This window comes from Lissotriton helveticus, chromosome 4_1 (genome assembly GCF_964261635.1).
Source record: "Lissotriton helveticus chromosome 4_1, aLisHel1.1, whole genome shotgun sequence".
NCBI lineage: Eukaryota > Metazoa > Chordata > Amphibia > Caudata > Salamandridae > Lissotriton > Lissotriton helveticus.
In genome coordinates this window covers 1,686,769,333-1,686,794,818 of record NC_136063.1, presented here as the reverse complement: position 1 = coordinate 1,686,794,818, position 25,486 = coordinate 1,686,769,333, and the positions used below count along the sequence as shown (strand labels likewise).

General features: G+C 47.6%; 1 protein-coding gene across 2 annotated transcripts in view; it reads right to left on the bottom strand.

Moving 5' to 3' along the window:
- The window catches only part of LOC144829326 (protein AF-10-like), a 1,339,974-nt gene that overhangs the window by 540,356 nt on the left and 774,132 nt on the right, over nt 1–25,486 (bottom strand). The window contains exon 8 of one of the 2 annotated variants that reach the window (XM_078688367.1): nt 3,223–3,445. The exons of the other annotated variant lie outside the window; for it this stretch is intronic. Coding sequence (XP_078544493.1) covers nt 3,223–3,445 — 223 coding nt within the window. The remainder of the gene's footprint in view (nt 1–3,222; nt 3,446–25,486) is intronic. 2 annotated transcript variants of the gene reach the window in all.

The following is a 25,486-nucleotide window of genomic DNA, read 5'->3' as shown; positions in this document are numbered from 1 at the left end:
GGGCTTTGTGTGCGTGGGTGAGGAGACGGAACGTTATTCTCTTGTTGACGGGGAGCCAGTGAAGGTCTTTCAGGTGTCCGGAAATGTGAGCTTGACGGGGGATGTCCAGTATGAGTCTGGCTGAGGTGTTTTGGATGCGTTGGAGTTTTTTCTGTAGTTTGGCTGTGGTTCCGGCGTAAAGGGTGTTTCCGTAGTCCAGCCGGCTTGTGACCAGTGCGTGGGTGACCGTCTTTCTTGTTTCAGTGGGGGTCCAGCGGAAGATTTTTTTGAGCATTCGTAGGATGTTGAAGCATGATGATGAGACGGCGTTGACTTGTCTGGTCATCGAGAGGGAGGAGTCCAGGATGAAGCCCAGGTTACGTGCGTGGTCCGTAGGTATGGGTGCGGTTCCCAGGGCCGGTGGCCACCATGAGTCGTCCCAGGCAGCGGGGGATGAACCTAAGATGAGGACTTCCGTTTTGTCCGAGTTAAGTTTTAAACGGCTGTTCTTCATCCACTCGGCTACTTCTTTCATTCCTTCGTGTAAGTTGGTTTTGGCGGTGTTTGGGTCTTTGGTGAGGGAGAGGATCAGCTGGGTGTCGTCTGCGTAAGAGATGATGTTGAGGTTGTGTTGGCGTGCGATGGCTGCGAGGGGGCTCATGTATATGTTGAAGAGGGTGGGACTTAGTGATGATCCTTGTGGTACGCCGCAGATGACTTCGGTAGCCTCTGATCTAAAAGGGGGAAGGCGGACTCTCTGGGTTCTTCCGGTGAGGAACGAGATGATCCAGTCCAATGCTTTTCCTTGAATTCCAACGTTACTAAGGCGTTGTATGAGGGTGCTATGACAGACTGTGTCGAAGGCTGCGGATAGGTCAAGTAGGATGAGGGCAGCTGTTTCTCCGTTGTCCAGTAGAGTTCGAATGTCGTCTGTTGCTGCGATGAGGGCGGTTTCGGTGCTGTGTTTGGCTCGGAAGCCGGATTGTGAGGGGTCGAGGGATTTGTTGGATTCGAGGAAGGCGGCGAGCTGACTGTTGACGGTTTTCTCAATGACTTTGGCAGGGAATGGGAGGAGCGAAATGGGGCGGTAGTTTTGAGTTCAGTGGGGTCTGCTGTGGGTTTCTTTAGAAGGGCGCTGAGTTCGGCATGTTTCCAGCTTTCCGGGAAGGAAGCGGAGTTGAAGGAGCAGTTGATGACGTCGCGGAGATGGGGTGCGATAATGGAGTCTGCTTTGTTGAAAATGTGGTGGGGGCATAGGTCGGTTGGCGATCCCGAGTGGATGGAGTTCATCAGACGGATGGTGTCTTCAGTGGTGATTGGGTTCCAGTCGCAAAGGATGTTAGAGGGCCGTTTTGGTTCGGAGTTGGGTGGAGTGGACTGGTCTTTGGGCTGGTTTCCAAAGCTGTTATGAATGTCGGCGATTTTGTTGTGGAAAAATGAGGCTAGGGAGTCGCAGAGGTATTGGGAGGGAGTGAGGTCGTTGGTGCCGGCGGTGGGGTTGGTGAATTCTTTGACGATGTTGAATAGATCCTTGCTTTTTTGGGAGTTGTTGTCAAGGCGATCTTTGAATGCTGATTTCTTGGTGGATCGGATCAGTTGGTGGTGTTTGCGGGTGGCGTTCTTGAAGGTGGTCATGTTGTCGGAGGTTGGGTTTTTTCTCCAGGCTTTCTCGAGGGTACGACAGAGCTTCTTAGATTTCTTAAGGTCATCGTTGAACCAGGGGGCTTTTTTGCTATATTGCTTGATTTGATGGTTTTTCAAGGGTGCTAGTTCGTTGGCGCTGTGGGTGATCCATTGTGTGAGGTTGGTGGTTGTTTGTTTTGGGTCCAATGATTTGGCGGGGGGGTTTTGGTGAAGCGATGTGAAGAGCTGGTCGGTGGTAATTTTGTTCCAGTTTCTACAATCAAGTAGTAGTAGGAGGGAGGCTGGTAGGAAATGTCATGACATGCACTACAGTGCTAAATAATACTAAACATGTGGGAAAAGAAAAGTAGGTACATGACTTCAGCAGCGGAAAGTTACACATTATACAATCAAAAGCAAAGGTAACAAACTGTGTTCAAGGGGCGCAACAGTCATAAGACCAAGGAAGAAAGCCATCCAATAAAGAGCAGGGAAATGAAATAGACAAGAAAGACATCAAAACATGGGAAAGAGGTTGACCTAAAGCCCACTCACTGTAATACGACATTGTGTGGAGCAAGGTCGCCACAGACAGCATCTTCTGCATGCTAGCAAGGTCAATGTCCCGAATGAAGCCTAAACTTTTATTTAAGGGAAATGGGATTACATATGTTTGTCTGAAGAGTTTACTGTGTTACAACAAATCTCATTTTCAGTACTGCCTTGTTCATCTTGTTCCATTTTCTGTTCATGAACTACGCCAGGCAAGACACACCAACTCATGGAATTGAACCACGACGAAAGAAGGGAAGGAAAAAAAAACTAAGCTCCACAACATTTGAAGTCAGCAGGGCCAACAGCAGCTTGCTAGAGCCAGAAGGAAAGGTCCTACAAACACCAAGGCTTACTGGCCAAAGAGCCATGCAGGCATGGGAGTTAAAACACAATGGCAACAGGAGGCCATGTCCCCACCCATCAATGGTGTCAGGCTAGAAAACCAGCCTGTTTTACACCTAGAGCCAGCGCCTGTAGGAATCAGTGGTGCATCGTCCAGTAAGATCAAGGGGGCATCAAAGCCATTATCAAATAGAGGAATCAGTGTGCCAAGCCCCACTGCAGAGACACCCACTCACCACCCAGGGACAGAAACAACGAATAAGCACAATGAAAAGCCAAAAATGCGAACATGGCACAGCTAAGCACAGCCATAATGCAGATAAAACATTGCATTTGCGGTAGTCCTCCTCCTCTCGTGTGGAGGATCTTTTGGTTTTGTAGCTTGGTCAAGGGGTGCCATATTGGAGAGCAGAATCACCTCATTTGGTAAAGCACAGGGTCATGTAAGAGTTGAGGAGGTAATCCAAACCCTGTAATGCATACTAAGCTTTTCAGCCGTCACAGGTCAGTAAATCGGTTACCATAAACTGGTTCATTGTAACGTTTGTAATTTACAGAGCTTTGAAGCGGCATAGGTGGGATATGTAGGTTCTATATAAAAACAACATTTTTATTACCTTTAGCTAAAAACGGGCCGTGTAGAAACTTGAACTTCAACGACATGAGAAAGCACAACCCCTTGAAATCAAAACACTGAATAACTTCAGCTCCCGGTGTACATACTTTTTCCTTTGCCCACAACTCCTTCTTCAGAATCTTGATAGCAGTGGTGTAAAGCTGAACCCGAAGCTTTTCTCTTCCGCTTATTAACAGATGTTGTGGATTTCATTCTTTCATTCTTATCAGAGGCAAATATTGTCTTTAAATCAGCAGCTGACATCTGCCAAACGGTGTCCTCGTTGCATTTGAGGGAGCTGCCTTCTGTATTTGCCAGATCTGTGTAAACCTTTTAGAGGAACGTAAAAGAAAAAGATAAAGCTATCTTTACAGTGATAACTTGTGCCCTAGCCAGAAACAGGTTCTTAAATAGTACTCTCCATTTGTGCCCTCATATTCCTGCATTGATGCAACTTCCAAACACAACCTATGAACTCACTTGAATGAGTTGTAAAACAGATGCTTGGCTGGAAAGTAGTATAGATGTGTTTGTGGACTGAAGGTGCTCTCCATAGAAAATAATCTTGAACAAGAAGTACTACAGTGACAAAAAAGTGACTCTTTCTCGCCCCTAATTTTGCAACTTTCTCTTGTTACTAAGGTACAGAATAATCAAAAGGAGCATAGAGAGATACAGAACCCGGGTCGCCCTCCACTCATATAATCATCAATACAACATGACCCGGTTCCCCAAGGCAATTATGTTGAAATTCAAACGCGTACAGCGTATTGCAATTTTACAATATTCTCCCCTATCCTTTGTATGTTTGGGGTAGAGCGTACCACGTTTACTTGCCAACTTCATAAAAAACCGACTTTCGAAAGTAAATGGTGACCCGCAAAACATTGAAAGGTTACTTGTATCCAAAGAGGCTCGTTGGATTTTTCAAGAAAAGAGCGAACAACATGGGTTGAATGAGCTTTTAGAGTGGAACAGAGTAGGTTAACACGCATGAGCTCCCCCTGTAGGTCCCATTCAGGAGTAACTTGCATGACTTGACATGTATGTATAACTGGAAAATATAGAAATTTGGTATTGGTGAGAGAAGTTTCAACAGGTATGTACAACATGCCAGAGACGTTTATTGTTAAACCTGTTTCCTAAATCAATAATGAATCAATGCTCCGGATATTATCAGGGCATGGGTTGCATCATGAAATTTCAAAACGGAATTTTTTCAAAAGAAACTTTATTGTATGTTGTGGTTTAAAATGGAGGCAACAAATTGAAGAGGAACATTTTGAATAATGATGCTGTCTTAATGGATGCCCCACATTAACAACAGAATTAGGAGCAGGGCAAATATATGTATATACACGATTGTACAATAGCGTTATAAGTGGATATTTGTATAAAACCGGGATTGACATTAGGCTGGGAGGTCTTCCCATTCTAAGATGGCCGCTGCATTTAAACGAGAGCGTCAGATTGACACACGCGACGCCCCGCGTTTTGAAAACGAATAGATGCCCTATATTAATAACTGAATTAGGAGCAGGACAAACATACACACATGATTGTACAATATCGCTACAAACTAGATATTTGTACAAAATAATACCGGGATCGACATTAGGTTGGGAGGTTCCCCAAGCCAAGATAGCCGCTGTATTTACGCAAGAGCGTCAACCCGACACACGTGACGGTCCGCGTTGTTGAAAACGAACGCGGCAGGAGTGCAGAAACAGAGGTGGAGACAACACGCTCCGTGAGGCTCCGACTGGTAAGGAGAGAAGGGGGAGTCAGTGTAAGCGGGTTAATGTTGGTAGGAAGGTCCGTGGGATCGGAATGGAAATAGCCAAGTATAGTCATGAACAGATACGCTGTTATAGAATTTCTATGACAATGTCACGCTGTTTTTCCTTCCTTCCCCCCTGTTCATCCCGTAATGGGGATTGTTTGGCTTATATTTACACAACGATTGCGAGCCGAAGCTAAGAGGGAGACTCACATGAGGGGCTTTTCCTGCTTTTTAATTTGACCTTACGGCCGGTAGGAGACACCGTGGCTGAGTAAGGGTAAATATGATGAACAACAGAATAATATGGAGTAATTGTGTGTTGACAGGGTGTGCAGTAACATGTGCAATTTTAAGCACATATTGTAATTTTTTATTTGACAGCCTCTGTGAATGGTGTGTCCAACTTTGATGCAGTGTTGAGAAAATCTTGGCCCTGAAGAAATTGCCTAAAAATGTTCCAGGCAATGAAACATGTTGGCTAATGGTAATGGTATACATGTTTAGCAGCCAGCCTTGCTTTTTAATTTGATAGGTTGCACGAAGTGAAAGAATAAAAGTGACAGTGACGTGTATACCTATTGATTTTATTTCACGTTTTGAGATTTTTTTCAGTTTTCACTGCACTTATTGTTTTGTTGGACACGTTTATTTTGTGCTTAATGACCGCCAATGATGATAACATTGGGCTTATCTGGTGAGTACCTATCAGGTAGCCCGATGGTGGTTCGCCCGTGAGGGGTCATTTTGCCCACACATTTTTTCACATTGTCACATTGTGAGTGTTACTGGATGTATTGTAAGTCTACATATACGTCAGTTCCTCTGTGCATTTACACAGACTGTCTTAATTGGGATGGAGGTTTTTTATGTTGGCAAGTAAATGTGGTACGCTCTACCCCAAACATAGAAAGGATAGGGGAGAATATTGTAAAATTGCAATACGCTGTACACATTTTAATTTCAACATTACTGCCTTGGGGAACCGGGTCATGTTGTATTGATGACTAAGGTACAGAAACCAACTTTCAAGGGAAGGAAAAAGGGGAGGTGGAAGCACTGATGGACAGCCATATTTAAAACATGCACCAGAGGGCTATTTAAGTGCAGGATTGTGTCTTTACGAAGAGGCCTTAATCAATTAATCAAATAGTACTTGTATAGTGCAGCTTATCACTCTAGAGGGTATACAGGTGCTGTGCCGCAGCTCACAGTCAAAGAGCCAGGTCTTGTGTCCCTTCCTGAAGAGAGTGAGCGCAGTGCGGAGGTGAAGGGAGAGGGCGTTCCAGGCTTTGTTGGCAAAGTGGGAGAAGGATCGTGCTCCGGAGCGGCGATACATGGTATCTGTACAAGGTGTGTGTGTGGAGCGGAGATTCCTGTTGGTCAGTGGAAATGTAGGTAGTGGTCCATGTATGCGGGTCCTTGGTCGTGGAGTGCTTTGTAGGTGCGGGTCAGAAGCTTGAATTGGCATCTCTTCTGGACAGGGAGCCAGTGGAGGTCTTTCAGGTGCTGGGTGATGTGTGTCCCTTTGACAGGTTGAGGATTAGTCTGGCAGCTGCGTTCTGGATCGTCTGGAGTCTTTGCATGAGTTTGGTAGTGGTTCCTGCATAGGGTGCATTGCCATACTCTTGTCGGCTGGTGATGAGGGCCAGCGTCACAGTTTTTCTGAAGACTTTGCAAAGCGTGTGGAAGCAAGCTGAGGAAACGGCATTTACCTTACGATTCATGGAGAGTTCGCTGTCCAGGATGATGCAGAGGTTGCCGGCGCAGTCTGCCGGCATGGGATTGGGACCGAGCTCTGCCGGCCACCAAGAGTCGTTCCAGAGAGCGGTGTGGCTGCCGAAGATCAGAACTTTGTCCGTACTGAGCTTCACCGAGTTGTCCATCACCAGGCAGTGATGTTTTTCATACAGTTGTGGAAGTTGGTCTTTGTCTAGGTGGGATTCGCTGACAGCGAGAGGACGAGCTGGGTATCATCAGTGTAGGAGATGATGTTGATGTGGTGCGATCTGGCGATGTCTGCGAGTGGCGTCCTGTAGATGTTGAAGAGGGTTGGACTGAAGGATGATCCTTGGGGTATGCCGCAGGTGGTGTGCTTGGGTTGCAAAATTAAGAAAGGGAGGCAGACTTTCTGTGTGTATCTTGTGAAAAAGGATGAAATCCATATGAGCGAGTCGTTTGTGATTCCTATCTGGCGTTGTAGATTGATGAGTGTGGGGTGGATGACGGTGTCAAAGGCTGCGGAGAGGTCCAGGAGGATAACGTTGTCTGATTCTCCTCTGTCGAGTAGGGTGCCGAAGTCATCTGTTGCGGTGATGAGGGCTGTCTCTGTGCTGTATTCGGTTCTGAAGCCTGATTGGGAAGGGTCCAGTAGGTTGTTTCTCTCCAGGTGTTCGGTGAGTTGGAGGTTGATGGCCTTCTCCAGGAATTTGGCAGGGAACGGGAGCAGGGAGATGGGATACTAGTTTTGGATCTTGCTGGGGTCTGCCGAAGGATTGAGGAAAGGTCTGAACTCTACGTGTTTCCATGCGCCAGGAAAGGTGGCTGTGATTATGGAGTTGTTGAGGATGGTGGTGAGCTGGTGGCTGATCTCGTCTCTAAAGAGTTGATAGGGGCATGAGTCGGTGGGTGCTCATGAGTGCATAGATTTCATAAGGTTGGTTGTGTTTGGTGTGCTGAGTTGTTCCCATGCAGTAAGCGGGTGGTAGGCGGTGGTGGTTAATGAGTTGCTGAAGAGGTCGGAGGGTTGGTGATCGAGGGCATTGTAGAGTTCTTGTAAGGAGGGGTTTGAGTTTTCGGTGGCTGACTGGTTGTGCTGGTCTTGATCCGGTGGGTCAGGGCTTCCTTTTTTGTGGCTTTGAGCTGGTGGTGGTAGTTGTTGAGAGCTGATCAGTAGGTGATTTTGTCAATGTGGTTCCTGCTGGTGTGCAACCTTCTTTTCAGTTGTTTGCACCTGTCCTTCGCTGTGCTTAATTCCGGGGTGGCTCATTTGGTGGGTCTGTGCATTTTAGCAGGAGCGACTCAGTTGGTGGCGCTGGTGATCTAGGCTTTGAAGTTCTCTATTGTCTGGTTCAGGTTGGAGGTGATGCTGGGCTGTGTGGTGTTGATGATGTTGGTCCATTGCTGCTGAGTGGCCCTGGTCGAGCAGTGATAGGGTGCGCTTTGGTAGCTGGGGCTGTACAGAGAGGTACTGCAAAGTTGAAGTGTACAATGGAGTGGTCCAACCAAGTGAGTTCCGAGGAGAGGCTGTATTTGATTCTGTTGCTGAACGTAAAGACGGGGTCCAACATGTGTCCTGCTTTGTGCATGGAGTCGGTGACCACTGCTTGAGGCGATCTTGTCCAATTTTTCCATGAATTCAGTGGAGTTGGTGTCCGTTGAGTCGTTCAGGTGGAAGTTGAGATCTCCCAGGAAGATGTAGTGTTCGGATTCGACGGCAAGCAGGGTGATTAACTCAGCAATGGCTTCCCTGAGGCCAGTTTATGGTCCTGGCGGTCAGTATGCGAGTGTGCCTTTGAAGGTTGTTTGGTCATCTGTGCGGAGCTGGAAGTTCATGTGTTCCATGATCGGCACGGTCTCGTCATCCGTGATGGTGCAGGTGACTGATTTCTTGTGTACTATTACAACGCTACCTCCGTGTCTGTTGGTGCGGTCGCAGTGTTTCATCTTGTAGCTGCTGAGTATTGCCATGGCGATATCTGGGGTGGATGTTGGGGTAAGACAGGTCATTTCAGGGGCAAGGGTAGAGATGGGGGCTCAGACTTCTGTGGCGTGTTTGCAGAGCAATCTGACGTTGATTAGGAGGCCACTGAGTTGTCCTGGGGGGTGTGGACATCCAGAGATGGCTAGGTGCCGGTAGCTGTGGTGTTGGTCAGACCTTGGGTGGCGGTGAACTGGCAGCCGATGCAGGTGAAAGGTCCCGCTGTAGAGTGCAGTGATGCGAGGCATCAGTTTTTATTCTGCTAGGGCCCAGGGAACGAAGGTCTGCGGTGGAGTATCTGTGTAGGTGCAAAGGGTCAGGGTTCCTGGCGCTTGGCACAGTCCAGGCGCAGATGGGTTTTACTTTGGCGTACCAGTGGTGCACATGCTGTGCGGCAGCGCAGTGGCCTCCATAAGTAGCCCCGGGAGGTAGGAGGGACTGACCGGGAAAAAAGAAAGAAAAGCGGGGGTGGGAACTGGGTAGTGGGCCAAAAACAATTAAGCTAATCTAGGGAATTAGCAACAAAATTCCAGCAGAATACCATGAACGCTACTAAATGTTAATGACAAAATTACAAAACAAAAGTGACAAGGAAAATAAACAAAATAAAATTACAGAATACCAGTGGGCTTAACTAAAGGACTGTGAAATAGAACTGGCTGCCTCAAGGACTGTGAGCTACGCAGCAGTCTAGTAGAGGTGAGCAGCAGGGGGTGTGGTGCTGAGAGACAAGGGGTCAGAGCCTACTCACTGGATGCCCCGCAGTAGCCTCCATAAGTTGTCCTGGGAGGTGGGAGGGGCTGGCCAGGTGGGCGGCGAGCAGGAGGAAATAAACGCCGGGAAAGATGGCGGGAGCGGGATGGGAACCAAGGCAGTGGACCAAAAACAATTTAGCCAATCCGGAGACGAAGAAACAAAATTCCAGCAGAATACCAAGAACACTACCAAATACTAAGGAGAAAATTACAAAACAAAAGTGAGCAGCAAATATCACAAAGTAAAATTACAGAATACCAGTGAGCTTCACTAGAGGACTGCGGGATAAAACAGGCGTCCTCGACGATTGCGAGTTAGGCAGCAGTCTTGTGGTGCGGAGCAGCAGGGGAACTGGCGCGGTCACCAGGGGCACAGGGTGACCTAAAAAATAGCTCTCAAAGATGCTCTACAAATAGCAGTAAGAGCTACAAAGCAATGAAAAATAAGATGCCCCTTTGCTTTGATTGCCTGCGTACAAAAAATACATTAGTATTATTGGATACACATGCCCTCATAAGTAGCAACAATAGAAACAAAGAAAATGCATTTGTTAGAGCTACGATGGTTTAAAATAAATAATTATAAAATTGTAAAAACTTCCATTGTACTTTCAAACAGAAAACCTTAACACTGAAATTAGCAGCTGCATGTAAAAATATAAAATGCCTGTGCTATTGAGTAGTGTTCCAGGGGGAAAAAATGAACGTCATGTACAGTCTTATATCACTTTGTTTCAGTAGGATGTAAATATTATTTCATTATATTTTTTTTATAAAGGATAAATACGTAAAAGAACAAAAAATGATTCAAATTGTTACTAGAGCATAAATTACAGGCGCTTTTCAGAGGGTTAGTAAATTTGATTGTTCCCCAAATCAAATTTTAATGGTACCGGCATGAAAAGCCACCAAAGACTAATCATAGCTATTCTGCATAATTTAGGAGGTTTTAGATGAGTTTAACATAAGGAGGAAACTTTAGAGGCCAGAAAATGTATATCATTATTAAAATGGGTAATCAAGGGTGTTTCTTGATTTCTACTTTAATTACTGTCAGAAAATGGACCTCACCCATTTTCTTGTGTGGTCACCCCCATTTTCTGCTGAATTTAGATTCTTCACAGGGGGGCACTGTTGTCGAGAGACAAGTGTATGTCCTCTGAAACCTCAAACATGTACAAATTTTCTAATGCTGGATTGGCTTTTTCTTTTTTGAACTTTCAAGTAAAGCCATAGTACGTAGTGGAGAAATTCCACCCATGACTTGGAACATTAAATGTAACCGTGGGCAATGAACACCGCTCGCAGAGGTTGCGGAGATTTGCTAAGTACACATTACATTGAAAACACGGAATTCATGCAAAAACTCTGGCTCCGCCACGTAGCAGAGTTAGCTACTGCACCCACAGCCCTATGATAAAATAAATGTACCTTTACATGCTAAAAAGCATATAACCAATTCACAAAAGTGAGCTTGGAAATATACCAGGCAATGAGAGAGATGATGAATTTGGGGTCCCCCCTAAGGACCAAGCAGATACCTTGAACACAAAGAGCATATCATGCTGAACGATTCGGTGGTGGTCCCATCCTCCTAGGACCACCCCAAGCAAAGTTATGAGCAAAAATTCTATGCCAACCAAAGGCCCAGCAAAGCATTATCGGGTGAGGTTCTAGAGTGACAGAGGTCGGGATGTGCATTCTCTTCAGACAGCCACTTGGGGGTCGATGTGTGTCCTACCTTTCCTTGATGCCTCGGGACTGGGCTGAATGGACCTAGGCTGCATTAAGAGTAGTGGGAGGAGATTTTCTAACACCTGAATGGGCCTGGTCTGCCTTGAACAATGCTATCTCCACCGCGTGCCAGGAAGGTGGGCCAGAGAGGACAGAACTGGTTTGGATTAGATACTCTCTGCCTGAGAGGACAAAGGAATTTTGAGTATAAATATTGGGGCCCAGAGCCTGCTGGAGTCAAGGAACCTGCCAAGAAGAAGAGCTAGAAGACCTGCCAGGAGGAGTACTGCCCCTTTGCTGTGTTGTTGCTTTGTTGGGTTGGCCTGGAGTTGGGCAGTGAAAGGACTGAACTCAGCTTTTCTTTACTTGTGCTCAGTATCTCCAAGGGCTTGAAGTAGAGCTTGCCTTCTGTTCTTAAGTTTCAGGTACTGCAAAGACTTCACCAACATCTCAGTATCGCTCTCCAGAGCTTTCTGAAACAGTTATGGATCATAATGTTAGCCTAGAGAGGCAATACATTCTACTGATTGGGCCCTGGGTATTCAAAGGAGTGGGGATTCAGTAAACCCCAAGCTGCCAAAGCACAAGGGGCGCCTATGAACATACGGAGACACAAGACTGCTAATATATTTAGGGTCATTCTTTGTACATGAAGCACAGCGCTGTAAACTTAACACACTTAGCAATGGTCAGTCAATGAAAAATGCTAAGGGACATGACACAGGAATATAGCAGCTTCATACGGACCTATCTGTAGCCTCTTCTACAGATACTTCGAGTCTCCTAGGTAGACACAATTGCATAATCAAGACAACACATAATATGGGCTTGAACAGTCCTTTGAGCTGAAATGGGAAGACCAAGAATTTATTTGCAGACAGTTAAGGAGTTCCAAACAACTTGCAGACATCTTTTTGATCCGAGAATCCATTGTGAGCTTCCTATCAAGCCAGAATTCCAGGTCTTTACCACCTGTTTATTAGTAGGAAGCTGACCTAATTCCTCTGGCCATCACTGTACATCTTGAAGTTCAACAATTGAGCGGTCTGTTAACACTGATGGTCAAGTTCAAAGGAGGCACAATGAGTTTTCTAACTGCAATAAAGAACGTGCTGTACGCAATAATTTGTCCATGTTGCAAGGTCTGTATAGGCAAGACACATTAGGAATTGAAACAAAGAGTTGTTCAACATCGTTCCAGATTGAAAAATAAAATTACAGCGGCACCGATGGTCAGCCACTACAGTGAGATGGGCCATAATGAAAGATTTTATGTGAACTGTCCGCAGTGCCATCAAGCCAAATCCCAGAGGCGGGGACTCAGAAACTTTACCAATAAGAAAATAAGCTTATCCGATTATGAAATCAATACAACAACAACACAGGGATTAAATGAAATGACGGAGATTAATAGATTATAAAACCAAGCAAGACCGACCAGGTCTGGCTTAGGCTTTCGCCTTATAATGACAAGCAATCTAACCAGATTCATAGAGCTATGGACATCATATGATAAATCTAACTACCACAGTATCATAGACGAAGATCAAATATACAAGACTCTAAGAAGGAATCATTTACATGTTTGCATAGAAATCCGATGAACCACAAAATCTAGCATGCAACACTGCAAGTGGATTTAGCTGTATCGGCGCTAAACATATTGCGCCTTACCGACTAATTATCATTCAACAATCGGCATCAAAGTAGCACGGCGATTATTCCCAGATGTCGAGACTAAGATTAATGTGTCCTGCCCTAAGACAAAGGGCTGATTTATCCCCTACTGATGTGCACTTATACAGGTTCTGTGAAGTCATACCCTACATCAAAGACATTTTGTAGTATAAATACAAAGGGTTCTGTCCCTATGTTTTGGAAGCACTTTGTGATCTGAAACTGAACCTCTGTCCAAAGGTCTGCTGTGCTGCTTTAAGGCCTCAACATGACTGATTTTCTGCTTGTTGCCCTGCTGCCTGTTGCTCCCTGACTCTGGTCCCACCAGACCCAGTGTGGGGAACTTGTGCACCCAACATAGTTGGCTCTACATATGCACCTTGCCAGGAGAATTACTGTGGTGCCAGGAGACACTGCCATTTTATTTGAAAAAATTGGATGTGCTGGCCTGCTTTGGTGCCACCCCTTCACCACAAGTGTTCTCCCAGGCCTAATTGGTTCACCCAGTGTCCGTCAAATCAGCACGTGGCTGACCTCGCCCTGCTTTCCATCAGTGGATAGTGCGCTGGATTATCAGCTGGCGCTGTAGAGTGTTAGGTTTTACCTCAATGCCCGTAACACTGCAGGAACGAAGTATGGCCCAATCCACTACCCATGCCCCTATGCAGCCCACTAGAATAACACAATGATCAAACAGGTGAGCACAGAGAGGGGGTGGGAGAAACAAAAAGGAAAAACAAGGAGACTGCTGCTTCAGATGTAGAACCACCAAGGAGCCTTTACTGCCACCGTATAACAGCACCTACAAAACAAGACACGATATTACTAAAGGGACACACTATCTGTGAAACCTCCCTTTCCCTTCCCCTTAGACCATGCTGCACCCATACACAATAGGAAAGTAAACACCTCCTTACCGATGGGTTTGGTACGTGACTCTCAGGATAAAGTACTTGCTGCTTCAGGCAAAAGGTGGAGATGGCGATAGAATCTCGCAATACAGTAAGAACCAAAAAATAAAACGCTCCCACCCGTCTCCACTTCATGGAGGGGGAAAAAGTCATTAACTGACATAAAAAAAAACTTTTACAGACTGAATATCCACGGGGCATGTCAAAAACAGGGAAGGAACTCACTCGAGTGAAGGCGCAGCAGCCGCTAACGCCGTTCCGGCACAGGCTCTCGAAACACGTCCAAAAACCATCCACAACAATGAGGATAGGATGCAAAACATACGGAAGAAGGACTCGCCGGTCTGACACGCATCCGCGTGTCAAAGGATCGTTTGGGAGCCGAGGGTTGTATCCGAACCCTTACATTTCGAGTGATGACAAAATCATATTCATTGAAGAATAAAACCCACCGCATCTGACGCGGGGTTAATGCTCGGGCAGATCGAAAGAACTCCAGATTCTTGTGGTCAGTGTAAATGGTGATAGTATGTCGTGCACCCCACAAATAATGCCTCCATTCCTCAAATGATAGTTTAATAGCCAGTAACTCCCTTTCAGCTACAGTGTAGACACATTCAGTGGGCATCAATGTTTTTGAGAAAAAGGCAATGGGATGCATAAAACCCGTCTCCACATCCCTTAGCGACAACACCCCTCCTACCGCACATAACGAAGCACCTGTCTCAACGAAAAACGGCAGAGCAGGATCAGGAGGCACCAACACAGGTGCCATTGTAAATTTCACAATCAACTGCTGGAAAGCAGCCTGTGCCTCAGATGACCACACAAAGGTAACCCCCTTCCTAAGCAACCGTGTCATGGGCGCTACAACATCAGAAAAATGGGAGATAAAGCGCCTGTAAAAGTTGGCGAACCCCAAAAGGATCTGTATGTCTTTGGCAGTAGTTGGTATAGGCCCAACACAATAGACTATCTTTCTAGGGTCCATCTGAATGCCTCCAGCCGACACAATGAAACCCAAGAATTCCACTGTAGGGGCACTAAACTGACATTTCTCCAACTTAACAAGTAGATGGTATTCTTGTAACTTCTGCAGCACTTGAATCACATGCCTCTGATGTTCAGCAGTATTCTCCTAGAAGATCAAAATATCATCGATATAAACTATAACGCTTACATCGAGATATTCCCTGAGGACTTCATTAATGAAAAACTGAAAGGCTGCCGGCGCGCATTGCACAAGCCAAATGGCATCACGCAATACTCAAACAGCCCGAACTTGGTTTTAAACGCAGTTTTCCATTTGTCCCTGGGGCGTACTCGGATAAGATGGTACGCGCCCCGTAAATTCAGTTTAGTGAACACAGTAGCCTTCTTCAATTGATCCAATAACACTGGAATAAGAGGAAGGGGGTATTTGTTTTTTACAGTGACCTTATTAAGAGCCCTATAGTCCACACAAGCCCTCAGAGTACCCTCCTTCTTAGGAATAAAAAAAATAGCTGAGGATACTGGCGAACAAGATGGACGGATAAATCCCTTCCTCAACATCTCGTCAAGATAGTCCCTCAAGTGCAACTCTTCTGGTTCCGAAAGTGCATAAACGCGGCTACTTGCTAAGGTAGCACCCAGCACCAAATCGATCTTACAATCGAACGAGCGATGCGGGGGAAGGCCCTTGTTAGACGGGGACCCTGAGGGTCGGCCGGGTACTGAGGGAGAGATCCCCGAGGGGGACCGTCTCCGGCGATCGTACAGACAAGTTACCTCTCTCCCCACAAACAGGCACCACACCAAGTCGAGTTCAATACTTTATATAAGGTTCGTAAGGCAAGGATATCAGCGATACAGGATATCTCGGACCCGGGGGTCCTCTCACTTCTAGTCTTTGTAGGGAAAGGGGGTAGCGGGACAGTCTTGGTACCGGATCGGTACAGGTAGTGGTAAGAGGCGAGCTCGCAATCCTCGAGCTGGAGTGTCTGGGGATCGGGCCGCGGCAGCGCCAGCAGGCCAAGATGATAGTCTCACAAGGCAGAGGGCCGCGGCAGCGCCAGCAGGCCAAGTCGATGGTTTCACGAGGCAGAGGGCCGCGGCAGCGCCAGCAGGCCAAGACGATGGTTTCACGAGGCAGAGGGCCGCGGCAGCGCCAGCAGGCCAAGATGATGGCTTCACGAGGCAGAGGGCCGCGGCAGCGCCAGCAGGCCAAGACGATGGTTTCACGAGGCAGAGGGCCGCGGCAGCGCCAGCAGGCCAGTCACGGATGAGTTCTTCTCGGGTCTCTCGACTCCAGGATACAACTGGCTTCCTGGTCTGGCCCTGCCCCAGTTATAGGTCTGGTCCCCTTTGATGTCCGGACCCTCGCGCCTGGGGGGGCCGGGAGGTCCGGGATGAGGGAGTCCAGACACCCAGCAGGGGGCGGAGCCAGCGCCCAGGCGGCCGGGGGCGATCGACACCTGGCGGAGGAGAGCCGTTGACGATTCCTTTCTCCCATTGACTCGCCAAGTGGTCACTCTGCCTCCTGGGAGGAGGTTGGTGCCTCGATGTCGGGCCTGGCCGGGCCCAGGGTGAGGGTCGAGTTGAGGCCACGCGGCCTCGTGCTGCAGTGCCCCAAGATGGCGGCTGGGCCGAGGCCGTGGTGTGGAAGGTGACCCGGGCCAGCTGGGTCCGGAGCTGGTGTCTTGTGGGTGAGGGATTGCAGTGTACTTCGGGTGGTCGTCGGGGACTCTGGCTGGGGATGCAGGGGGAGCCAGGGTCCAGGTCCCATTGCGGGGAGGGGGGCAGCCCGATCATGCGGCCTGTCCAACAGCCCTGAGCATGACCCTCGTCAAAGACCTCCTTGAAAACCATATACGGGGAGGGCACAGACACCACCTCACCCATAGCACAGGTCAATGGTACTACCCAATCTGTAGCCTCTTGATAACAAGTCTTCAAACAATACGCAGAATCAAGGGTCACGGAACCGCGAACCCAATCTATCTTGGGGTTGTGCTTCTGCAGCCAAGGTACCCCTAACACCAGACCAAAAGAAGGGGCATCAATCAAATCAAAACAGACAGATTCAGAGTGTCCATTCTCACACAATGAACACAACGGTTCAGTCTGTCGCGTAATGAACCCAGAGGTTAATTCTGTCCCATCAATTGCACGGACTGGCTCCGGCTGCTCTTTATGCACACAAGGTATCTTCAACTTATCTGCCAAGGAAATATCAATAAAGTTACCTGTGGCGCCTGAATCCAGCAAAACAGATACTGTCACTCTGTTGCAGTTCGAAAGCAGTAAACAAGCAGAGATTACGAAATGTCTAGGGACCCTCTCCACAGCCCCCATTACTTCATAAGACACTCTAGAATCCTCCATAAACAAGGGACCACCATCTTGCTGAACACATGCCACTCCCTTACTGTGTGGAATACTAGATGGTTTCACCGGACATTCCCTCGCAAAATGGCCACCCTGTCCGCAATACAGACACAGGTTCTTTTCTCTTCTCCTTCATTTCTCTTCCGGGGTCAAGGAGCCTCGTACTCCCCCTATCTCCATTGGCTCATGGGTTGCCTTATGCTTCACAACAGTTTTTACCTCAGACTTCACATACCCTCCACGCACTGTCTGGAACTGGTTCCGTTCCCCCCACCTCTCGGACAGCCTGTGATTTACTTGTAATTTGACTACTAGATCAATAAAAGCGGCACAATCATCAGGGGGATCAACTGCCTGGGACACAACGTCCTTAAGGTCTTCACTCAAGCCCTGATAAAACAAAGACGTCCGTTTGGCCATAGGCCACGGAGTCTCAGACACCATCCTATTGAATGTAGAAATATAGGTTAATAAATCCTGCCTGCCCTGCCGTAACTTCAGCAGCTCAGCATCACTTGCCTGCATAAATACGTGTTTGGCAAACAGTCCCCTCATTAACTCCTTAAAAGCCGGATAGCTGTACAAAACACGATCATCGTTGTCTACAAGGGGGGTAGCCCATAAAGCAGCTGTGCCAGCCAAATACGAGATGATAAAAGCAACCTTTGCTGAGTGTTCTGGGAAGGCGTTAGGCCTACACATAATGCAAATGGTACTTGGTCATAAAAGTGCTGTACTTATCACTATCCCCTGAAAACCTCTCTGGGGCTGCCAACGGCACAGGAACAGGTGTTGTAACAGTTACAGCAATTGGGGACCCCCCACTAGAACCTGCCCCTCTCTCATACTGGAATGTTGCGGGCTGCAAAACAGGACCTTGACCCCGGGTCTGTTCTCTAGCTTTTACAAAACCCAATTCCTCCTTTAACCCAATATTTTCCGGTCTTAGATCTTGTACCTGGGATTGCAATGAGGCAATAGCTCCCATTAAATCCTGCATGGTAGGCTGACTAGCAGCCCCCCTGAAGGATTCGGTAATTCGTCCATACTCGTTGAGGCAGTGTATAATAATTTGTAGGCTTGGTTTTCTGTTAGGTTTTACCTCAATGCCCGTAACACTGCAGGAACGAAGTATGGCCCAATCCACTACCCATGCCCCTATGCAGCCCACTGGAATAACAATGAGTAAACAGGTGAGCACAGGGAGGGGGTGGGAGAAACAAAAAGGAAAAACAAGGAGACTGCTGCTTCAGATGTAGAACCACCAAGGAGCCTATACTGCCTATAACAGCACCTACAAAACAAGACACAATATTACTAAAGGGACACACTACCTGTGAAACCCCCCTTTCCCTTCCCCTTAGACCATGCTACACCCATACACAATAGGAAAGTAAACACCTCCTTACCGATAGGTTTGGTATGTGACTCTCAGGATAAAGTACTTGCTGCTTTAGGCAAAAGGTGGAGATGGAGATGGCGATGGAATCTCGCTAAACAGTAAGAAAAAAAAAAAAAACGCTCCCACCGGTCTCCGTTTCATATGAGGGGGAAAAAGTCATTAACTGACATAAAAAAAAATGTTACAGACTGAATATCCACGGGGAATGTCAAAAACAGGGAAGGAACTCACTCGAGTGAAGGCGCAGCAGCCGCTAACGCCGCTCCGGGACAGGCTCTCGAAACACGTCCAAAAACCACCCACAACAATGAGGATAGGATGCAAAACATACGGAAGAAGGACTCGCCGGTCTGACACGCATCCGCGTGTCAAAGGATGGTTTGGGAGCCGCGGGTTGTATCCGAGCCCTTAAATTTCGTGTCCACTGAAGGCGGCTGAATTGTAAAGATGGTACTGGGGCCCCAGTAAACCCCGTAATTCCCAGAAACAGGCAAACGAAAATAACTAAGAGCCAGGAAGCAGGAACCAATACGAGGAGCAGCCAAAAATAACACTCACGAGCCCGTGAGCACAGAACTACTGCCAAGGAGACTCCCAACTCGGAGCTAGAACCAAGACCTGGAGCAAAACCCAACAAGGAAAAGAAACCAAGCATGGTGGCAGGGGAGTGCACAGCCTTTAACCTCATCAGGTAAGTCATGTGATGCATGCAACATGGTCACAGAAAGAGGACTAGACCAAATCCTAACAGAGAATCAAGTGAGGTGCTTTTGCCCCCATCACTCAGCACTTGTTTCTGAGCCCTCACTGACTGGTGACTAGCGGTTCGGAATCTCAAGTTAATTCCTAGAGCAATCTCAATCTCTCTTCCTCAAAAAGGGGATACATGACCATCCACTACAAAGTCCTGGCCGCTAAGAAAGAGTATTGGCTGTTTGTGCTCTTCCCTGCTGCCGCACCTTTATAACCTCCCTCAACGAGATCCTCCTCCCCTTTCAGTAAGCAGTTGGGACAAGAGAGGACCCACGCCATGCTGTCAAGTGTCGTGCCCTGTGGCACATGAGGACTATTAGCACCGAGCTATAAACATGGACCCCGTGAGTACACCGGTAGGTCGCTTCACCTGAAACCATGTGCAAACTGCCCTCGTGTTGAAGCAAGCGGTCCTGGCATTACTGCATGGTGCTCTTTGCCGTGAAGGGGGAAAACACCTACTTTTTTCACAAGTCACCCTCAGTACTTGTGGAGCCCTACACTCCAGATATTGGCTAGCCCAGGAGAACGGAATTTATACCAAAGTGAAGCACCAAATAAGCGACTAAGCGCTTTTGTCCACATTTATTCTAAAGGGGCTCATCTTTCCACCAAGTTCACTAGGAAGTACCACAACCCCACTAGGAGGAGGTCAGGGTCCCTGTATCTATGTGGGCTCATGCTACTGGTATACCAAAGATGATATGTGGTGATTTATGTGCTTATGGTGATACTTGGGGATTTACGTGATTTTCCTAACCAAATCAGAATTACATGCACTGATATATGTTGTTTTATGAATTGCATTGTCAAGATAACAAGTACTATTTCAGAATTTGCATAATATGCACCATAATTATGATTCATGTTTTGGTCTACATTTATATATATAATGTACTATACATATTTTTCTATAAACTTCTGTGTAGTCTCTTTTGTGGTGTATTCATTGTGTGAGTTTGTTACGCAAACACTTTACACATTGCTTCTGGTAAGCCTGCCTGTTCTGTTCGAAACTACCAATGGGTTGGGTTTGTGTTTGCTTTTTTTGCCCTAAGTTGCCAGGGTATGCCCAGACGTGGGTCCCTTGCTCACTTTGCCACTGGATTCAAGCTAGCCTGGCTGATGAGGGCTGTTAGCCCAAAACCGGTCCCAGGGTGTTTGTTTCCGGTCCAGGGAAGACATTGCTTGGCAGTTCAGGATGGACTGTTCCCATAAGGCACAGGGTCAAGACTGATTTATATAGCTGTGTCTGAACTGGGGTGGCAAAGTGAGCTAAAGAACGATGATGGATTCAACCCAGATCTGTGACTGGGGGCAAGTGTCTGATAAGTTTCAGCGCTCCGTCCATCATCTCCTTGTGTTTGCTAAGCTACCAAAGGGTAAGCAGAAGTTAACTTTGGTGTGCAACTTACTGACCCTGACTAGAGTGGGTTCTGCCTGGCTTAGGTGCATACCCTAGCCAACCAGAAAGCCCATTTATAACACTGGCTATCAGCGGTGAGGATAGGAGTTGCGTTTGCACAGTACAACAGTAACTCATTATTGCACTACATCTCTGCACTTGGACTGTTGCGTGTTTATTCCCCCCTGTTCTCTCATTGGTCATTTTTATTGCTGACTCTTGCTTCAGCTCTTACACTTGGTAACCTTGTTGTTGCACTTCTGTTTTTGAACCTTGAGAAAATGGGGTTAATCTTTGACCTAAACTACCTGTTGAATTACAATTTGGCAGAGTTTGTTTTCTGCAGGGAGAACGGACTAGCTGTGAGTGAGACATCCAATGAGGGGGCCTTGCAAAGCCCTGTACTATTTTGAAAGGGACTGCAAAAAAGTGTCAACAGAGAACCTGGAGGGTGGTGGTTTTAACGAAGACTCTGAGGAGGACCCCAAAATTAGTGAGGACTCAGAGTAGGAGGGTTTCCACTCCGCATGCCTAGAAGGCATTGACCCTGAAGAAATTGAGAAGTGGGGAGGAAATTACGAGACGGGGACGCCAGTGGAGAGAGAGGACACCATAGATAGGGAGTCCCTTACTGGGTCTAGTGCCAGGAACAGTGTGCCCTCCCACTCCCTGTCCCATGAGGAGCTCAGAGAGATAGTCTGACAGGGATCTGAAATTGCAGCTCGCTGTGGAAGAGAGAAGGGTAGAGGGTGATAGTGCCTAGCTGGGGAGAGCATGGCAGAGGCTGAAAGGCCCTTCGACAGAGAAACACTATCTTTTGAGGAAAGGAAATTGGCCCATGAGTGTAGTTTAAGAGGTCTGGACTTGCCAAAGCTGCAAGTAGAATCCAGTGGTAGCAGGAATTGTGAGTCTAGTGTTAAAAATACCACCCACATAACCAAAGACTTAGTGCCTAGCTTCAAGGAGGGGGATGCCATAAGTCAGTGGTTGCAGGAGTATGAGTGAGCTGAAGCAGAGCGCAGAATCCCTGAGGTGGGTTGGGGAACTGGCCTAGGGAGTTATATTCCTGTTGATGGGAGGGATGTCCTACTGGCCCTAAAAGGGAGTGTCAGGCAGAGGAACACCCCCAGGAAGGAGACCCTGATAAGTAAGTTTATTCATCCCCTGAAAAGTATAGGTTGAGGTTCAGGGGTAGCAAGAAGCTGTCTCACCAGTCTTGGAGGAATTTGTGGAGGATTTCTGTAACGCACTGGATGGTTGAATGAAGGGTAGCATAGTAAACACTTTTAATGGGCTGTACAATCTGATTGCCAGAGAGCACTTGTTCCATTGTTGTTTTCTAGGGCTACATCGACACCTGTTGGAGTGTAAGTTCTCTGACCACAGGGAACTTGCAAAGGAGGCAGAACTCTGGATGAGTGCCAGATGGTTTGGAAAGGCATTTGGGAGCGATCCTAAAGGATGGGGCTCAGAGTCCCCCCCCCAACCGAGGGCAGGGGAGGTTTATGGCAGCCAAGACAGTACCCAGTGTAGTGGGGTGGGTATAGGGTCCCCTATGTCCAGCCCCAGAACCAGGAGAGTACCCAGAGGTCACCCCAGGAAGGGAGACTAGTCTTGTACCGGGAGACCATCCGCTGAGGGGGACCCCATAGTATCAGGAGAACTTGGCGGGGTGACTGACGGAAGCGTCCAATCAGTTGTAGTGTTCAACAGTACCACTTCGCAGAGGGTGAAGAAGCCCAGATAGAGGAGTGGGGGGGGGTGATTCTCCCTTAAATTCTGTTAAGCGTGAGGCACAGAAGAACCTTGGTTTGAGGACCAGGTTCAGGGTATCACCTTTGATCTGGGGGAAGGGGCGGCTGCTACAAGTGTCCCTACAGAATTGCCTAGTGGGGGTAGCAGTCCTAGACGGAGAGTGGGGAACTCCAGAAGGAGGAGCAGAGGGAGGAAGAACTAATCCCTGATCCCAGTTCAACTCAAAGGTACAAACCCTGGGTTGGAAGAACAGTTACAGGATAGCACCCCTGAACTAGTGGGAGAATTGTGCAGGACAGCTGCGACAAGTGCCCGTTGTGTTCTTGATTCAGGGGTGTACCACTCCCAAAATGAGGGTATGTAACCCCTGAAGGAGGGGCAGAGGGAGGAAGGACTCGCCTCTGCATCCTGTCCAGCCTAAGGCTACAGACTGGAAGACCAGTCTCAGGATACCACCCCTGAACTAGTGGGAGGCGATGCACCTGGGGATACTGCCCCCCCCCCCCCCCAATTTGAGAAACTACAAGGCACAGAGACTCCTGGATGGTCAGGGGCCAGCCTCTTGATGCCAACAGCTGTCAGTTGCCTCTGTTGGTCGCTGTACATATGGACATAGTATTTCTTGGGTTGGGGACAGAAGTCAGACCCAAAAGGTGGAATAGGGCCACATCACTTTAGTGACCACGGAGGTACTGTCTGCCAAGTGGGATGAATATGTGAACAACTTAAAGTTAGGCGCTTCACAGATGGGGTCCCCAGGTTAGGAGGAGCCGTCCCAATGTGTTAGTTTAATGGGCCCAGACAGTATAGACAGGGATCCAACTGGGTTTAGAGAGACGTCGAGCTGGAACATGCCACTGCAGTAGTGAGCCATGGTCTGTGTTCTTTCGCCCTAAGCAGGGCAGCCCATCAAGGTACTAATTATTCTATCCTGGCTTTAGCTTGGAAGGCGGTTGTGTTGGATATGGACCTTTTTTCAGGGTTATCCCCAAACCTTTCGCCTTCTTCCTCCTATTTTTCGGACCCTTTTTTGTTTGGCTTTAGGACTTTGGTCACTTTACCACTGCCAATCATTGCATGTGCTCTTTCCGCTAAACATGGTATGATTGGTTTACACCTGTTTGGCAGATCTGATTTACATGTCAGTACCTTGTACAGTGGTATCACATATACCAAGGGCCTGTAAATTAAATGCTACTAGTGGGCTTGCAGCAATGCTGGTGTCACCCACAGACGGAGCCTTTCAAACCTGTCTCAGGCATTCCACTGCAGACCTCGCATGTGCAGTTTACTGTTACTAGGACTTTGCATTTAATACTAATTTCTAAGCCTTAAACTCCCCATTAATTACAAATAGGTCACTCCTAAGGTAGGCCCTAGGTGGCCCTATGGGTAGGGTGTGATGTAACTAAAAGGTAGGACATGTTCCTTTATTGTGTAGCATGTCCTGGTTGTGACAAACAGCCTATTTTGTTTCTCACTACTGTAAGGCCTACTCCTCTCATGTGTTAGCATTAGGAATTCCCTTATATGGGTTTAAGTGGTAGTTCCTGATCAGAAAGGAGTAGTGTTGCCATGTTTGATATGTTTGGAACAGTAGTGATAAATGCTGCTTACTGGTGTAGTTGGATTTTACATTACTATTTTAGAAATGCCACTTTTAGAAAGTCTGTGTTTATGACTCTGTGTGCTTTACGAGTGTGTCTAGGGGGGTTATTTTGATTAGAATTGTGATAAACCTTAGACCATTAATTCCAATGTTTTCAAGCTTTATTTCGCGTATTTTTTTTTATTTTGGGTTAAAAAATTTTATTGAGCAATCATATAGAATACAAGGATGGGCCCACAACCACACGGGCTGGCCGCTAAATCACATAGCATTACACATGAATTAAACAATCATTTCCGAGGCCAGGCCAAATCATAAAATGAAATTGCTCCAGACAGAGAACAGGATACAACAATTTTCTATAGAAAACATGAAAATAACGAACACAAAAACAAGGCGAGTGCAATAATCAAGTCAGCCCAAAAAGCAGCGGGGAAGGTCACTAGACAGGAGAACAGACGTAAATCAATGAGATTCGGTAAGGCCGTGCGGGGGGGGGGGAGCAGGGAGGACAGGAAGATCCTAGAACAGAGTGAAAAAATTCCGGGAACGTCGGCCTAAGGAGACAGGGTAACATCGGAGGTGGCAACCAAGGGAGGGGTACAAATTTCTCCACGGTATGCATTCCATTGACCCCAGATTTTCGTCCACGCCCCTGGCCTGCCCCTAGCCACGTAAACTGTCTTCTCTCGGAACATGGACCAGTCCATGTTGCCTTCCCACACCGAAACGTCAGGAGGTCGGGATGCGCCCCAGAGTTGCGCAATGTCGCGCTTCGCGACCATGTAACCCAGGGTCGCCCATCTAGTCTGGGCCACAGAGTAATCGGAGGGTTCCCACACATTCAGCAGGCATCGTCGGGCCTCAGGTCGCAGGGCAACACCCGTCACTACAGTCATTATCGCAAGCACATCCACCCAATAGGCCGCCACCACAGGACACTCCCAAAGTATGTGCAAAAAAGTAGCGCTCATCCCACAGCCACGCTTACACAAACCATCTGGGGAAAAACCCATCACGACTAGACGCGGACCAGTCACATACACCCGGTGGAGGATCTTAAGTTGCACCAAACGAAGACGGGCGGGAATGGCGACCTCCTTTGGGGAGGAGAGTGCCGACTGCCAGTCCTCGTCATCCAGTTCCAATCCATCACCGACCCACATCTCCCGGAGTCGGACCAACAAATCCGCACGGTTATGAATCAGTTTCTTGTAGATGAGCGAGATAGTGCTATCGGGCAAGTGTCCATCTAGTATACGATCTTCAAGGGGGGAAGACTCGGGTAGGGTCACATCAGGAGTCAAAACCGAGGCCAAGGCATGTCGGACTTGCAGATACCGGAAAAACTCTCTATCACTCAAGTCGTATTCCGCCTTAAGGGCCTGGAATGACTTCACGCGACCATTCACACAAACGTCACCCACCTTACAAATCCCAATCACTTCCCAGCGTTCAAAACCCTTAGTAGACCAGAGACATCCCAAACGTTCAGAAGCATAAAGCGGAGTCGCCAGTGTC